Raw genomic sequence first — 18585 nt, 5'->3', positions numbered from 1 at the left:
CACCTTCGAATGACTGTCACAGCCTCCCACCTGGTCTTCCTGCTTTACCATGTTCCCTGCAGGCTGCCTCTGAACTTTTATATTGAAATGAAACTCTTACTGTGGGGAGAACCCCTCCATTCTCAGACCCCTGGTACCCTTCACTCATTTACCACTCTGGCCATCGCTCACTGAGTTCAGGCCACTCTGGCCTCTGCATGGTCCTCACGCCCACCAGACCCATGCCCCCTTCAGGGCTATTGTCAGTTCTACCCCCTTTTCCTACAAAGTTCTTCCCCATGTCTTCGTTGCCCAGGTGCTCCCTCCCGACAGAGGCCTTGCTGACCACCCCTACCAAGATTGTCCCACATTTATGTAAATCCAGTCTGTTTAACTATTAGGGTGAGTGACCTCCATTCATACATGATAAATAATTTACAGTTATCTAAATACAGTGCCTGACTCAACATAAAGACACAGGAAGTTTAAATGGAAAGTTTAATTCAGGTTACTTTTGTCGGGTATCTTTCTTACATACCAAAATAAAAATGTATAAATACAAAAAAAAAATTAGCCAGGCGTGGTGGCTAATTGAGAGGAGATGGGGAAAAGTGATGTGGGGTTCCCCAATGTTGTTGAAATCCAAGGGGATTTCTTCTTAGAAATCTCTCCCTACATCACTCTTGTAGTGAAATAAAACCATCTCCATGTAATTTATTAATTTTGTTTTTTGAAAAATGTCCACTATTTGAATCTAAATATTATAGAAATTTCTCTTTAAACATTCCCTTTTACTTTATCCCAAAATAAATCTCCCTTTGCATAAATTTTTCTTTTATTTTTTTTTGAGACGGAGTCTCGCTCTGTCACCCAGACTGGAGTGCAGTGGTGCGATCTTGGCTCACTGCAAGCTCCGCCTCCCAGGTTCACGCCATTCTCTTGCCTCAGCCTCCCGAGTAGCTGGGACTATAGGTGCCCGCCACCAAGCCCGGCTAATTTTTTTTTGTGTTTTTAGTAGAGACGGGATTTCACCATGTTAGCGAGGATGGTCCTGATCTCCTGACCTCATGATCCGCCCGCCTCAGCCTCCCAAAGTGCTGGGATTACAGGTGTGAGCCACCGCGCCCAGCCAAATTTTTCAACAAACACATACTCAAGCCAAAAAATGATGCTTTAACTTATGACTTAAAATTGTTGGGAGTATAACTCTAGAAAAATATTGCAGTTGAGTACCGAAAGTATTGATAAATGAAATCTGTTTTCAAAGTGCAATAATTTTGTAGAGGATAAAATAGAAATTGTTAACCTAGGAGATTAATACATAAATAATATTTACAGAGCATTGTCTTGAGAAATGCAGTTTGATGATGTTTCAGTTTGAGCAAAAGATGAGGCTCTAAAGTATGGCATTTCTTTTGCTGCTAATGAGAGAGAATCCAGACTTTGCTGATGTGCTCCAGGGTCTCCTGTATTCTTTAGATTTGGAGGAATCAACCATGAAGGAGCTGGCTGCAGTGTCAGAAGGGGAAGGTGGAAACTTCAACACAAAAAGGGGCTCCCCTGGATCCACTGGCCTCAGGGACCCTTGGATGGAGTCAACATGGGAGAACCTGGCCTGGCAGCTCTGGAGGCCTGAGTGGAGGGGAGAGAACAGCGCTGCCCTAAGACCCAGGCCCTCCCGGGGAAGGGAGCAGCAGGGCTTGGCTCTTGGCTGCCTGGCTGGTGTGGAAAAGCTCCTTGTGACGGGGTGACTCCCATGGCCTCTTCCAGGGACTCCAGCATAGATAACGTCTCTGCCAGCCCTTCTTGTTGCTTAGAGAGTCTGGATCTCTCTTCTTTTTTCTTTTCTTCTTTAAACCTCTCTTCTTTCAGTTCTTGAACCAGGGATGTGATTTTTATTTTATTTTATTTTTTTGCAATGGAGTCTTGCTCTTGTTGCCCAGGCTGGAGTGTAATGGTGCGATCTCAGCTCACTGCAATCTCCACCTCCCAGGTTCGAGCAATTCTCCTGCTCCATCCTGCTGAGTAGCTGGGATTACAGGCGCCCGCCACCATGCCTGGCTAATTTTTGTATTGTTAGTAGAGACGGGTTTCACTGCTGGCCAGGCTGGTCTCGAACTCCTGACTCAGGTGATCTGTCCACCTCGGCCTCCCAAAGTGTTGAAATTACAGGTGTGAGCAGCTGTGCCCCGCTGGGATGTGAATTTCTGCATCAGCATTGCGTTGGTGCTGTTCACGTTATAAGCATCTACAAAACTGGGGATGTTTAAATACTTTTTCATACGCCGACATCTTCTAAGGATCCCTCAATCTCTGCAGTGTTTTTTTTTTTTTGTCATCACTGTGCTTGCCTGTGAGTTGGCATTTCTCCTCCATGTGTGAATCCAGTGTTTCTGCAAGCTGCTTTTTGTATGTTACATGGAGTCGATTCCTAACAGGTTGACTAAGGAAATGAAAGCCACGAAAGTTAGGATAGTAGTTCCCTCTGATGGGGGAGAAGGTGTACCAAACAACTGGGCACACCAGAGCCCCCAATCTTCAATATGTTAACCTGGGTAGTGGGTACACAGGTGTTTGTTTTATTTTTATGTTAGAAACTATGTATATATGGTTTATAAACTCTTCTGTATGTGTGACAGATTTCAAAATATAAACAACATCAAAAAAGTTTTGAATAAAGAATTACCTAGGGAACTTGTTAAGAAGGCGGATTCCTAGTTCCATTTCATATTCTGATTCCAGAGACCTGGTCAGGACCACAGAATCCACATTTTTTTTTTGAGACAAGAGTTTTGCTCTTGTTGCCCAGGCTGGAGTGCAATGGTGTGATCTCGGCTCACCACAACCTCCGCCTCCTGGGTTCAAGCGATTCTCCTACCTCAGCCTCCTGAGTAGCTGGGATTACACGCATGCACCACCACGTCCAGCTAATTTTGTATTTTTAGCAGAGATGGGGTTTCTCCATGTTGGTCAGGCTGGTCCAGAACTCCCGACCTCAGATGATCCACCCACCCTGTCCTCCCAAAGTGCTGGGATTACAAGCGTGAGCCGCCGTGCCTGGCTATTTTTTTTTTTTTTTTTTTTTTTTTTTTTGAGACTGAGTCTTGTTCTGTCGCCAGGCTGGAGTGCGGGTACACTGAGCTAATTTTTGTATTTTTAGTAGAGATGGGGTTTCACCATATTGGCCGGGATGATCTCGAACTCCTGATCTCGTGATCCGCCCGCCTTGGCCTCCCAAAGTGCTGGGATTACAGGTGTGAGCCACTGCGACCGGCCCAGCATCCACATTTTTAAATGATGCTAATGGAGGCGGTTCGAAAACCACAGTCTGAGGTGTGTTAAATACTCCATGCCCACGTTACACGGAGTCCATTCCTAATACATTGACTAAGTCTGAATAAAACTAAGACCCATCACTAAGCCCGTGAGGTGTGGACACACCAGTGTCTTCCCATGGAGGCTGTGGAAAGTGACTTGAGGACTTGGGTCATGGGGCGGCAGCCCCACCATCTCCTCATCCAGCTTCCCAGGGTTCAGTCCAGGGTCCAGCTCCACAGAGGATCGCAGCCCCTCCATGACACTGCAGTCCCACACAGCCAATAGTGGGGCTGAGATCACTGTTTTAACTTGGTCAATCAAGTCAGCTTCAACTGAAATTAAACCATTAAAGATATTCTGCTACTTCTCTGAGAACCTTGCCGTGGGAATCGTTAAAATGCAGATTCTGATTTCCTTTCTCAGGGAAGAGGCCTGATAACCTGCATTTCTAAGAAGCTCCAAGGTGCTGCCACAGGGCTCTGCCTAGTAACCATGGATTCCACAGCCACAACAGACACCAGAGAACACCCCACCATTCTGCCTGCACCCAATCAGCAGTGGGCATCCTGAATTGGTTAATTTTATGATCAGTTAGAGGGAGAAATTTGTAAATAAAATCTACTTGTCTCAAAAAAAATTCTGGTAGGAATGATTTACAGTATGAGTTAAGCTTATCTATGACCTTCAGCCTCCGCACTTTCTCACCATCTGGTGAGAGCTGGCACAGTTTTGAATGTTGGGATGTAGAAAACTGGCAGTTTTGAGAATGTTATATACTAAAGAATGGGACAGTTCAAGTAAAAAATTGATAAATGATAACCTATGCTCTTGTTGGTTATTTATTAAACACGTACTGGCTGAGCACTTACTATGTGCCAAGCATTGCACAGCTCGTGCAGAGCGCCAGGCCTGTCAAAACATACCCAACAAGAAGCATTATTTACAGGCACTGTTTACAGGTACTGCACCCTGCTTCCATCTCTGCACTTGCTATGCACCATGTAGGTTTATGATCCCCATTTTACAGATGAAAAAACCCAGGCACAGAGACGTTGAGAAACATGCTTCATGTCACACAGCCAATAGTGGGACTGAGATCACTGTTTTAACTCGGTCAACCAAGTCAGCTTCAACTGAAATTAAACTATTAAAGAAAGACTTTCTCTTATTCTGCTACTTCTCTGAGAACCTTGCCCTGGGAATCTTGTTAAAATGCAGATTCTGATTTCCTTTCTCAGGGAAGAGGCCTGATAACCTGCATTTCTAAGAAGCTCCAAGGTGCTGCTGCTAGTTCCAGGACCACACTTTTGAGTTTGGAGGCTGAAGTATTTAACAGTCTGTATTGTGAAAATGGAGGGGCAGTGTAATGAAGTGGGAGGAGTGTTAGATGGGATTGTGAGGCCTGGGAACAGAACCTGGACCTCAGACATCTGTGTCCCCTTGTGCTTGTCAGTTCACCTCCTTGGGCTCAGATTAGATGAGATCTCTAAAGCATAACTTCTGCTTCAGTAGCCTGCACAGTGTGTGAAAGTGTCGTTGTCTTTTATGAATCCTAGCTGATGCAGAACCCTTAAATTAGTTTAGATTTGAAGATATAACAAAATAATACACTTTTAAAAAGTGACAGACTGGGCATGGTGGCTCACACCTGTAATCCCAGCACTTTGGGAGACTAAGGCAGGTGGATCTCTTGAGGCCAGGAGTTCAAGACCAGCCTGGCCAACATGGTGAAACCCCATCTCTACTAAAAATAAAAAATTAGCTGGGTGTGGTGGTGCATGCCTGTAATCCCAGCTACTCGGGAGCCTGAGGCAGGAGAATCACATGAGTTCAGGAGGTGGAGGTTGCAGTGAGCCGAGATTGTGCCACTGCACTCCAGCTTGGGTGACAGAGCGAGACTCCGTCACACACACGTGCGCGCACACACACACACACACACACTCACAGGTTTCCCCCAATCCCCATTATAGAGTATTTGAAAAAGTAAAAAGGAAGAAAAGAATCACCATCTCTCACTCCAAAGACACCCTGTGTTTGAACATTTTGGTCTATTCCATTATTTTCTATGGAAACTGATTTACTTTTTTTTATGCATACTTTTGATGATGTGGTAGATATAGTGTCTATCTGGCTCTTATTTAGCATTACAAAATAACTTTTATATGTTATTAAAAAGTCCTATTTAATGGCTACATTATACTCCATTCTATGAATATAGCTTACAGTCTGTATAACCTTACTTTTGTTGTAGCTATTTCTAATATTTTGCTATTATAAATAATTCCTTTGTTTAGGGTTATTTCCTTAGATTCTCAGATTTAGTTAAAGAATTTGAAAAGTTTAAGGCTTATGGGAAAGCTTTTAAGAATAGTAGTCTCTCTTTGCTAAGTAAATTTTTATCTGGAAAATTTACCTGTGTAGGGACAGATTAATAGAAATTGCCACACCTGAGGAGATACACTCTTAATTCACTAAAAGCAATAATAATATTTGTGGTCAACCTGTGTTGATGAGTTAGTAGGTCCTAGGCACTGTGTTAAGTTTATCATCCTTATTTTACAGATGAAGAAAACCTGCTTGATATCACACAGTCAGGAGTCAACTGAGTTGGGGCTTTGAACTTAGGTTTATCTGATGCCAAAGTTTGTGATGCTCTTCAACCATTTAGGGTACCGCAGAGTGTGGATTTTGAATCACCTGCATCAGCATCATTTTAAAATATAGATTCTGTGGTCCTGACCAGGTCTCTGAAGTCAGAATATGAAGTGGAGCTAGGAATCTAACTTCTTAACAAGTTCCCTAGGCAATTCTTTATTCAAACTTTTTTTGTTTATATTTTGAAATGTGTCACACATGCAGAAGAGTTTATAAAACACATATATGGTTTTAAAAATAATAGTAAAACCCTGGTTAACATATTGAAGATTTGAGAGCTCTTGTGTGCTCACTTGTTTGATACACCTTCTCCCCCATCAGAGGGAACTACTATCGTAACTTTTGTGGCCTTCATTTCTTTGCTTTTCTTTATAGATCCCTAAGGGTATCCCTGAATGATACAGTTTTGTTTGAAGGACTGAAAAGCCCAAAGCTGGCCCTTTTGGGAAATAGCAGTAAATCATTGATATGTGAAGGTTCCCAGCAGGAGGTAAGTTGAGCAATGTCTTTGGGACAGAGTCTGGATTCAGTTTCCTTGAGAAGATTCCACCTGGGGAAGTCAGTGGGCAAGGTCTTGGGAAGATTGTTAATCACAGTGAGGGCATCTGAGCAGGGCTGTGGTTTGAACAGCTGGCAAAAATATGGCTGAAGAGGAAGGAGGCTGCTTTTTATCTTTGCAGCTCAGCTCAGGGAGACATGAGTATCTTTAGCTAATCCATGCAATGGGGCGTGGGAATGGGGACATGGGAGAATGGGGAGCCCATCAGCTCCCAGTTCTTGTCTTAATCTGTTTTCTGTTGCTATAGCAGAATACCTGAGACTTGGAAATTTAGAAAGAAAAATGGTTCATCTGGCTCATAGCTCTGGAGGCTGGGAAGTCTAAGGGCATGGTGGCAGCCTCTGGTGAGGGCTTTTGCTCTGTGTCATAACATGAACAAAAAGCTGAAGGGCAAGCCAGTGTGTGCAAAAGAGACCACAAGAGTGAGCCAAGCTCAATTTTATAACAACCCGCTTTCAGGAGAACTAACTCACTCCTATAAGAACTAATTTACTCCCAAGAGAACAAACTCACTCCCCAAATAACAGTCTTATCCATTCAGGAGGGTGGTGCTCCCATGACTTAATCACCTCTTAAAGGCCCCACCTCCCAACACCATCAGTGGCAATAAAATTTCAACATGAGTTTTGGCAGGGGCACTCCAATCATAGCAGTCATTAAGATAAAGTACAAATAAGCTTTTGTATCAGGCTCAACAGGCAGCCTGTCCTTAGACTGGCTTCTTTCATTGAGTAATATGCATTTAAGTTTTCTCCATATCTTTTCATGGCCTGATAGCTCATTTTTTTTTAGTGCTGAATAATATTCCATTGTCTGGATGTGCCACAGTTTATTTATCCATTCACCTCCAGAAGAACATCTTGGTTGCTTCCAAGTTTTGCCAGCTATGAATAAAACTGTTATAAACATCTGTGTGCAGGCTTTTGTGTGGACATGAGTTTTCAACTCATTTGGGTAAATGTCCTGTCTTTTAAAAATATGTTTTTCTCTCTTGTTTTTTTAAAACTTTCCTCCTCATTTTTGCTCTATTTTTCTAAAAGATTTCCTTAGCTTTTTTCTTGACTCAAGAGTTTTAAATTTCTGCTATTATGGTTTTTCATTTCTAAGAAGTATTTTGGTTAATTTGTTTTCTGAACATTCCTTTTTTACAGCATCTTGTTCATGTTCCACACAAGCAAAACTTTGGTCTCTTAGAGGATATTAATGTTATTTATTTATTTTCTCCAATTGCATGGTGTCTGATTTCCCCAAGTTGCTTTTTCTTTTATCTTTTTTGTCTTTACTTTTCATGTCAGAGGCTTTCTAGATGTCTGTTGAACCTCAGGTGATTCTAATGCACCTAGTGGCCTGAGAAGCAGTGCTAGAGAGTCTCCTAACCTCTCCGAAGCTTAATCATCCCGACAGCGATCCCACCAAGAAAAGTGACACAGTTCAGTATTTTCCCCCAGAACTAGAGCTTTTCTCTTCCAATTAGAGGCCTAGCACTTTTCCTGAATGAAATGTCGTATGACAGTAGCCTTAGAAGTGGTTTCATAAATTATTTTGTGCATGGTTCACTCCCCTAGTATGTTTATTCGTACCCATCTTACGTGATTCTGCCTGTGCCAGTGCTCCTTTGTCCCTGTTTAAGTTGGAGAGAAGCCTGACACTGGCCATCAGGAACATGATGCTGACCTTGGCTGTCCTCACCTGCTGGGCAGACATAGTTGAGGCCAACATCCTGGACCCAGAGTAGAAATTAGAGTCCACTTGTGGAGGCGTGCAGCAGGCCGGAAAGGCCCCGTCCAAGGCCAAAACATCTTACCATTGTATTGCTGCTGCAGACAGGAAGGGGTGTATGCCTGTAGAAGTGCTGAGGATATGTAAAGGGAAGCCAGGGCCTGCGGTGTTGACACGGGGCAAGTCAACTCACATTAGAAATGAACCATATTTTCTTTTCTAATATATATATTTCAACAATAAAGTTGTGTGTGTTAATACGTGTGATTAATCTATCTTTAGTCATTCAAAACATTTTTACAAAATAGGGTGCATATGCAAAGAGATTTGGCATAGAGAAGGAGAAGAAATAATAACAATGATTTCCAAGTAGTAGACTTTTATTATGTGTCACGAACTTTACACATACCTCTTTTAAATATTAACCTTATGAGGTGAATTTTATTATAATTCTTTTTTTTTATAAGTGAGAAAACAGTGATTTGGAAAGTTAAGAAATTTCCCCAATGTCACTCAGCTCCAACGTAACACAGGCAATAAGTTTGAGAATCAGCATTCAAGACCAGGTCTGTTGATGACTCTGCTGCCCACAGTCATAACCATTATACCACACTGCCTACACAGTAGACACTCAGTCACTTTTGAATGAATGTTCTGGCAGGACCCTATTATTAACTTAGATGCAATAGCACCCAGATTTGGACACACTAACCATCCCATTAGAATCCCCTGTATCAGTTAGCTATTGTCAGAGTAATGCTATGAAACAAACCACTCCTAGTCTTAGTGGCTTAAAATAACTGTCATTTATTCTGAGGGATCTGCAGGTGATGTGGCTCTGCTTCAGGCTGTGGTAGCTGGAAGTCAGCTGAAATAGACCGGGCTGGGTTGAGTGGGTCTCTTTTAAGCTACAGATCTGCATAAACTTGGCTCCTTTCTTAGCTACTTTGCATGTAAGCTAATTCTGAGACTCAGCTTGAAGGGGCAGTAGCCAACGGGGGGAAGGTCTTTTTGTAGCAATGACAGACATGTCAGAGGGCACACTTAACTGCACAAACCATTTCACACCCTTGTTAGTGTCATGTCTGCCACCATCCCACTGCCCAAAACAAGTCATCTGGTTGAGTCCAAAGTCAAGACATGGGGCTGCAAAGTCATGTGGCAGAGAGCATAAATTTGGGGTGGTAGTGAAGAATTGATGCTAATAATTCAACCTACCACACCTGCCCAGACCTAACATATGCCTGCACAGTATGCCTGTAAATAAATGTTTACAGGGAAGCAAAGTGACGAGGTCTAACATATTTCCTATGTCTATTTCATGAAGATCATCATTGCTGCTGCACAGAGAATAGATTGAAGGAACAGGGAGGGAAGCTGAGATGCCAGCTGGGAACCTGGTGCTGGGTGAGAGATAACAGTGGCCTAGATGTGGGTGGTGACAATAGAGATGGAAGGATCTAGACCCATAAGCACCACACACAGCTTATGGAGTTACTATCATTGCTTTAAAGTTACTATCATTATTTTAAAAAATACTGTAGTCTAGTCTACCAACTATACTATAAATTCCATATTTTTACAATGTATATATAATTCTTTACAATGTACATGTGAGGTAGACAGTAAAAAAGATGAAAGCAAATATGGAAAGGACTGTTAGAATTTATTTAATTTACCCTGGGCCTAAAAAATGTCGACACATTATAATTCTCTTGATGGGGACAGATTTGGCATTTTTCTATACTTAAAAAAATGTTCCTTTGGGAGGCCAAGGGGGTAGGATTACTTGAGCCCAGGAGTTCAAGACCAGCCTGGACAACATAGCAAGACCCTGTTTCTAAAAAAATAAATAAATAAATAAAAATAATTAGCTGGGCATGGTAGTGCACGCCTGTGGTTACAGCTATTTGAGAAGCTGAGGCAGGAGGATCATTGGAACCCAGGAGGGTGAGGCTGCAGTGAGCTATGCTTGTGCCACTGCACTCCAGCCTGGGCGACAGAGCGAGACCCTCTCTCAAAAAACAAAAACAAAACGAAGTTCTCTTGTCTCTAAAGTTTCTATAGTTCAGTGTGATGACATTTAGAACTCTAGAATGTTGGGTTTGTCATTTGTCAATGACACTTAAATATCTGTGTAATGGGACAGTTCCTTCCAAAAAAAAAAAAAAAAAGGGAAACTCACCCAAACAAAAAGTTGTGTTTTGGTGTTGTGAATATGGGTGGTAGCATTATTCCTTTATAGGCTTTTAAATGTTATCAAATAGTTAACACAACAGGTCCTCAAATAACATTGTTTCCTTCAACGTTGTTTCATTACAATGTTGATGAGAAAAAAAAATTGATTCCAGCCCCGGGCCACTGTCTGTGTGGAGTTTGCATGTTCTTTCCATGTCTGCGTGGGTTTTCTCTGGGTACTTCGGTTTCTTCCCACATCCCAAAGCTGTGCACATTATGTTCATTGGTGTGTCTGAACTGTCCCCGCGTGAGTGCGTGTGGGTGGGTGTGTCAGAGTGTGCCCTGCGATGGAATGGTGTCTTCTCCAGGGCTGGTTTCTGCCTGGTGCCCTGAGCTGCTGGGACACGCTCCAGCCACCACGGCCCTGAACTAGAATAAGTGGGTAAATATTAATAACTATCTTACTTGTTTTTATTAATCTTTCTTAAATACATGTATAGCCTTCAACGTTTGATATTAGAAATGTTTTGGGTCCTTATTTAGAAGTTTGGTGATGTTTTGTGACCAGAAATATGCCATAGGAACTCACCTCTTGTGTATATCAATTAGCTTATGGTAAAATTGGTTCATTCTGGACCATTTGGCTTAAAGTCGCAGTTGCCAAGAATTTATCAGCAATAATGTTATGAGGACTTACTGTACCGCTTTCCTAGGCCACAACATCTGATGAATGCCTTCAAGTAGTACATCAATTAAAATAAAAGTACGGAAATAGTTTTAGGTGCAGCAGCACCCTCTCTCTCCACCTCCAGTAGATTCTCTGGAATCGCTGGCAACTTCTTGAATAATTAACCTTGGTGGCCTTGAGCTCTTTCCCCTGATCTTAGTTGTCCCTGGTTCCACCTTCTGCTCTGCCACCTTGTGGATTTATTGGGAATTGCGTCTTCTACTGGGAGCCTTGCCGACTCACCTAGTTACCCCGCTGGGGCTTTTCCTGATAACCGGGATGGGGTTTAGAAGAGAATTCTCACCGCCTGAGTGACACTCACAATAAGACACTTTGCTCTTTCGGTCTTTCTATATTCCTCCCCCTCTTGCTTCTTTTAGGACAACATCCAGAGGCCAAGCTGAAGGGCATTTGATGGCCCTGCCAGTATCACACCTGAACGGCCCTCCCCACCCGACACTTGCAGCAGCCTCCCAGGGTGTGATACAGGCTCCGACTCTCTCCAGTCTCACCACCTCAGTCCACCAGAGGTTGCCTTATGCTTTAAAAAATTATAAAAATAATACAAGCTTGCTTAAAGCTTACCAGTGAAGGAGACAGATTTTTAAAAAGTAAACAAATAAATGCAATACGTATAAATTATGGTGAGTGCTGTGAGATGGAGAGTGGTGGTGGTGGGGGCAGGGAACTTTTTATTAAGAAGGCTGGTAAGGGCAGGCTTTCCTGAGTAGGAGAAATTTCAAATTGAAACCTGAAGGATGAGATAGATCCAGTCATTAAAAGAGGGAGAAAAAGCACATGCAAAGGTCCTGAGGCGGGAGTGGGCTTGTTAAGCTGAAAGTGAGTGAGTGTGGCCAGATGGCAGTGAGCAGGAGGGGAGTGGTTGGAGTAAGGTTGGAAAGGGCAGTAGGCACAAAAAACACAGGGTCCTGTCGTGCTTGGTAGGGATTTTAATTTTATTCTGACTCTCATGGGAAGATGAGGAAAGATCTTATGCATGGAAGTGATGAGGTCTAACTGATACTTTCTATTTCATCCTTGCTGCTGCCTGGAGAACAGATTGAAGTGAACAGGGAGGGAAACTAGAATCCCATTTGGGAGCCTGGTGCCAGAAGCTGGGTGAGGGAAACAGTGGCCTAGACTTGGGTGGTGGCATTAGAGACGGAAGGATCTAGATCCATGTTGTCTAATATGGTAGCACTAGCCACATGTGGCTACCGAGCACTTGAAATGTATAAGTGTAAAATCTACACCAGATCTTGAAGGTTTAGTACAAAAAAAGGTATAAAATCTCTCATTGACAACTTGTTTATATTGATTATGTGTTAAAATAATAATATTTTGGATATTTCATCATGTTAAAATATAATATTAAAATATTTAACCTTTTTACTTAAAAAAAGTGACTACTGAAAAAATTTAAATTACATATGTTGTTTGCATCTGTGGCTTTATGTTTTTATTGGACAGTGCTGATATAGACAAAAGTTGCAAAATTTAAAAAAATATTTTTTTTTGGAGACAGGGTCTTGTTCTGTTGTCCAGACTTGAGTGTAGTGGCATAATCATTGCTCACTGCAGGCTTGAACTCCTGGGCTCAAGTGATCCTCTGACCTTGGAATCCCAAAGTGTTAAGATTATAGGTGTGAGCTACTATGTCTGGCCAAAAAATACTTCTATTGTAAATTTACATTGGACACATTAGAAATTTATAGCTAAGTATAGATTTTGTTTCTGGCCCACAGAAGATATTTATTTGATATAATAAAACAAAATAGTGTTCTATCCAACCACAAAGAGTAAAAGGAGTGAAAAATTTGAATATACACATACAAAACTCAAGCTGTTTAACGTGACAATTTTTCTTTTTTCTTTTTTTTTTAAAATAATGCTACTAGCTGCACGTGTTGACTCACATCTGTAATTCAAGCATTTTTGGAGGCCAAGGTAGGAGAATTGCTTGAGCTCAAGAGTTTGAGACCAGCCTGGGCAATATGGCAAAACCCATTTCTACAAAAATATACAAAAATTAGCTGGGCATGGTGGCACATGCGTGTAGTCCCAGCTACTAGTGAGGCTGAGGTAGGAAGATCACTTAAGCCTGGGAGGTTGAGGCTGTACTGAGCCAAGTTCGTGCACTCCAGCCTAGGTGACAGAGGGAGACCATGTTTCAAAAAAAAAAAAATGCTCTAAAATTCCTTAGTTATTGAAAATTATGTGAAAACAGAAGGATGTTAATAGCAGCAGAGTGCATGAAATCAAGTATTGAATTTTGAGCAAATGGGCCAGGTGCAGTAATTCTTTCTTGCCTGTAATTCCAGCACTTTGGGAGGCTGAAGCAGGAGGATCACTTGAGCCTGCAAGTTTGAGACCAGCCTGGCTAACATAGTGAGCCCCTATCTCTGCAAGGAAGAAAAAAAATCAGCTGGGCATGGAGATGCACACTTGTAGTCCCAGATACCCAGGAGGCTGAGATGGGAGATCATGAGCTCAGGAGGTTGAGGCTGTAGTGGGCTGTGATTGCACCACTGCACTTCTGCCTGGGCAACAGAATGAGACCCTGTCTCAAAAAAAAAATTTACTTATATATATATATATATTTGAGCAAATGAACATGTGAGACAACTTTGCTAACATTGCATGATCTTTTTTTTCTTGTTTACAATCTGCTCAAAATATCTTTATGCTGACTGTGTGGGCAGCACATTCAGGTGTAATATCAGTTACACATTAGCATAAATTTGGAGAAATACACATAGGGTATTGTTTTCTTTTGAGCTGGCAAAGTGACCACAGAAACATCAGATCATCTCTCTGAATACAGAATTTTATCCAAATAAATGTCACATGCTTTCCAGACATATTTTAATCATGTATTGAATTTCTTAGGCTGAAAGCAGTGTCTCATGCCTGTAATCCCAGCACTTTGGGAGGCTGAGGCAGGAGGATCGCTTGAGCCCAGGAGTTTGAAACCAACCTGGTCAAAATAGTGAGACCCTGTCTCTACAAAATAAAAAAATAAAAAAGTTAATTGAGTGTTGTGGTGCGTGCCTGTAGTCCCAGCTACTCGGGAGGCTGAGGTGGAAGGATCGCTTGAGTCTGGGAGTTAGAGGCTGCAGTGAGCCTCTGCACACCAGCCTGAAGTGAGACCCAGAGTGAGACCCCCATCTCAAAACCAAACCAAACCAAACCAAGCCAAACCAAACCAAACCAAAACAAGAAACTTTCTTCATGTGATATTTATAGATGATTTGAATTTGAAATGACTTCAGCTTCTTAAACTTTTGTTGTCCTTATAAAAATACCCTTGAATCTGGAGCATGGCTGGTTCCAGTCTTATGACAGCATGTTGCGTGAGGCCCTGTAAAAGATGAGGAGTTGTCCCTGAGGTTATGGGGCTTACTGGGAAGAGCACATGATCTAGGTTTGAAGACAGAAGACGTAGGCTCTACCTTGGCATCCATAATGTGTGAACTTGAACTTGATTTCACATCTTTGAATCTCACTTTTCTTACTGTAAAATTGAAGTGGACGATGAATAGTACTAGCTGCCATGAAGGTCATAGCTTTCCCCTCATCCTTTATTGCACCCCACAAGGTAGGTGCTCTTATCTCCTTTTGACAGGGGAGGAAACTGAAGTTCAGAAAGGGTAAGTCACTTACCTAAGGCTATATTGCTAGAAAAAATTGAAGCTAGGATTTGAACTCTGTTTTTCTGTCTCTAAAGTCAGCTGAAAATTGTTTTTCCCCACTCATCATGCCCCTTGCTAATTTCCCTGCCTACCTCTGAGATTATTGGGAAGATCAAATTAGACTGGTGAATGGGCTTTAGAAAAATGTCCTAAAAGATACAAATGTGTAATAGATCATGAATTCTCAATGAAACAGGAGCATAAATGGAAGCTCCAGAGAAACACTCACAAACGTCTGTCTGGTGCTTATCTGTCTGTTTAAATGAAGTGAATATCACATGTTGCTTTTTCAGATTCAAGCTCTGAAAGTCATATTACAGAGGAACAATTTCCTTCCTCAGGATGAAAATTTACAGGAATTCGGAGGAAAATATTTCAGTGGTCATTACTAAAACGCTCAGAGTCAGATACATTCAGCATCATACCATAAGTCCCGTTAGTCAAAGCATAAACAAGCACAGGGCCTGGCGTGGCTTCCTTCAAGTTGGCTGACTCAGTCTGGGAGGATTCACTCAGCAAGAGGCAGAGGAACCAAGGCAGGATGAAGACATTGCCTGTGCTCGTGCTGTCTCTTACCTTACTGACTGTCTTCTCAGGTGGGCACTGACTCCAAAAACAGCCTATTTCTATGCTGACATGATAAATAATAGTCTATTTGATATTTAATTTTTTAATTTTAAATAATATATAGTGTATATAGATATTTCAATGCTCTTTCTTTTCTTATTTTTCCATAAGAGTAGGCTTCCAGAATTTTTATCATTAAAGATGTTATATATATTTTTAAAATCTTTAAATGTATTTGAGCACTAATTCTCAAAAGTGCTGATAAATCTTCAGCTTCTAATAGCTTATTTTAGAGTTTATATGAGATCACCAAAATTTGATATATTTTTATTATGATAATATCTTTTAGAATTTGCAAGTAATTATCAAAGCACTTTTATACTATCTTCTTTGAGGGGTTGTGATGATCAAGTTTAACATAATCTTATTATCACTGGGCATCTTCCAGTAATGACTTTAAACTTGATTTAGTGTAGTGAGGATTAAAAAAAACTTCCATGAAAGCAAACCTAAGAGACACAGACCAGTGAAATGAAGATTCATTAAATTAATACCCACTTTCAAAGAGATGGACCATTGCAATCAGTAAATATGTTTAGGTTGTGCAGCTTTTGCTCTGAGTAATCATGTTAGAAACAATTCAAAATTCCTTCCTGAGCCCTCTGGAATGATGCATCCTTTGGGACAGGTCCCCGGGAAATAACTTTCATGTTTTAACCAAAATTGAACTTGCAAATCTTTTGCCTTGGACTGTTGAGATGGCTCATGAACTCCTGAGCCTGAGTGTCCTTAAGGCACCTTCCCGACTTTTCCAGAGACCTCCCCGATTTTGACAGAGAAGCAGGCCAAACAGCTCCTAAGATCTCGGCGACAGGATAGACCAAGCAAACCCGGATTCCCCGACGAGCCAATGCGGGTGAGTGCTTTGCTCTGGCAGTTTTAAAGAAAATGTGATCATTTGAATGCCATTCACTATGAAACTAAGTGTTGGTCCCAGCATGGGCTGCTAGTTAGGGGTTCGGTTAGAGTTTCAGGTAGAAGATAGCTGCAATCTCAATCTTTTACCTATGCATTTTCTCCTTTGGAGGTGCCAGCCCGACTCACCTGTTATGAACAGGGTAACTTAAAATAGAAAATAATGAGGCCAATGGTGGGAGTTCTAGAATCTGGAGAGGGCTGCTGAATGTCACCCCTGTCCTGCTTGCTGGGGAGCTGTTCCCTTTAGCCAACGCTAACCCCATCTCCTGCCTCTTCACTTGGGCCCCGGAGCAGGCTGGACCAGCATCCTTGGTCAATGATGGTCTGTCCAGGCAGGGAGAATCTCTGCCCCAGCTGCCTGAGGGGTTCTGCTCCGATCTCATCCCTCTGATTTTGGTCTCTGGCCTTACTTCTGCCCTGTGGGGTCATGATATCCACCTGCCTAGTCTTTCTGAACCAGGCTCCCTCTGTGAGTAGATGTTACTAGACCCTGCTATGCTGGCCCTGGACCCAATTCAGGCCTGGCTTGGTTCCTCCTGTTGCTAAAATGATACTGACTTTGGTGGCATTTTAGCCCCACCCAGTGAAGGGAAGTAGCAGTGACCCAGCAAAGTTAGAATGTCTGGGAAGCCTGTCTGTCAGGCTGGTCTCCCATCCTGGCCCCTTCATCTGGGCACGATGCTTATCCTGTTTTCCCTGAATCTCCATGTTGCGGCTCAGAAGGAGCTGCAGTAGCATTTACCTTCATTCACTGCAAAATCTCGTGCATAATTAGATTATTTCATTTAAAGGCTCTTATTAAGATATAGTATTGCACAGTGACGAAGAGTGCTGACTTTGGGGTCAGACTGGGTTTGAATCTCCCTGTTTACTAACTGGGTAAATTTGGGGAAGTTTCTTCACATTTCTGCAGCTCAGTACTCTCATCTATAAAATGGGGATAATAAATACTATTGCTGATATTACTATATTATTATTATAAATAATAAATGTAAAATAATTATGATGATAAAACAAAGTACTTCTTAAGAAAGCACTTAGAAAGTGCTCAGCAAATGGTAAGTACTCCTCTGAATATTAAGTACCTGGTACCTGCTAGGTGCTGGGGCTGTAGGTTTCTGCTCAAAGTCTGTGGTGGAGACAGAAGTAAGCAAATGGCTGCTATGCAGTATGATTTAAGAACAGATGACTTCAGGCTCTTAGGGATAGATGTGGCTTTTAATTTTTTTTTTTTTGTAGAATAAGAGGTATCTTGGGTTTTATCTTGTATCTAGTAGAGAACAACTGAAGGATTTTTCAAGTGGGGGAGTACAGATCTGGGTGTTAGAGAGTTTGAGACAATGAGAGAAGGGGCCCATGATTGAAGTCTGGGATCACCAACACTCAGAGGTGGGCAGAGGAAGAGGAACCCTGAAAGGGCTGAGAAGGAATGCAGAGAGATAGAGAAGCCAAGAGAGTGGGGGTGGCAGAGCAAGGCGGGGAGGCATAGGAGGGGCTGGGGTGAAGGAAGGGCAGCATGTGCACAACTGTGATGGGGAGGAGGATGCCTGGAGGGAGGGATCCTGTTGGCGGCTGGCGGGTTGGGGGTGGGGGCTCTGGCTGGCCCCCTGTGCTTTTGGCATGATGTCTGGAGCGGCCATTCTGCAGCTCTTCCTCAGGGACCCGGCAGGGGCTGGGGGAGCTGGTTGAAGAGTCCTCAAAGCAGTGGCTCCTGCTCAAGGTGCTCGAGAGGCAGCTCTAATGACTCCCACATCTGCCCCCTGACATTTTCTGTGCCAGCATCTGCACCTGGCTCTTTTGAACTCTGTCTGTGGAATAACAGTCTTTGTCCTAACTGAGGCATTGTAGATGTGGGTGAACAGGTGGGTTTGAATTGCTGCAGCCCGTTGTTGCAACTGTTGTTGCCAGGCTAGACTCTGGCCCTAAAACCCTGTTTTGTGTGGTCCTTCCCCTGCTCAAAAACTTCTGAAAGCTTCTCCTCTGTTTGCTTTTTCCCACTTGTGGTCATCACCTCCCTTAATCCTTGACAGCCCTCTGCTTGCTTCCAACTTTGCAATTTTACTGAATATCTGGCTTTTTCTGGTTTGTTTTGCTCATCTTTTATAGGCTTGACCACCACCTGCTCCTCTTAACTGCCTCGAACCTACCTGATTAGTTTCCATGTAACTCCTTCTTGCCTCAGAACCTATTGCTGAGCCACCATCCCATCCTCC

At 42.5% G+C, this 18585-nt stretch overlaps 1 protein-coding gene across 4 annotated transcripts in view; it reads left to right on the top strand.

Moving 5' to 3' along the window:
* C19H17orf67 (chromosome 19 C17orf67 homolog) overlaps positions 1–18585 on the top strand; it is a 43771-nt gene that overhangs the window by 3828 nt on the left and 21358 nt on the right. For 2 of the 4 annotated variants that reach the window (XM_008970605.3, XM_034942524.3), the window contains exons 2-3: positions 15121–15423; positions 16210–16310. In XM_008970605.3, the coding sequence (XP_008968853.1) occupies positions 15369–15423; positions 16210–16310 (156 nt within the window). In that variant the 5' untranslated portion in view covers positions 15121–15368. The remainder of the gene's footprint in view (positions 1–15120; positions 15424–16209; positions 16311–18585) is intronic. The other 2 variants (XM_055102155.2, XM_063598778.1) reach the window with 1 other exon arrangement.

This window comes from Pan paniscus, chromosome 19, assembly GCF_029289425.2.
Source record: "Pan paniscus chromosome 19, NHGRI_mPanPan1-v2.0_pri, whole genome shotgun sequence".
Lineage (NCBI taxonomy): Eukaryota > Metazoa > Chordata > Mammalia > Primates > Hominidae > Pan > Pan paniscus.
Note: the sequence above shows the minus strand (reverse complement) of the source record. Positions and strands in the feature narration are given on the sequence as shown.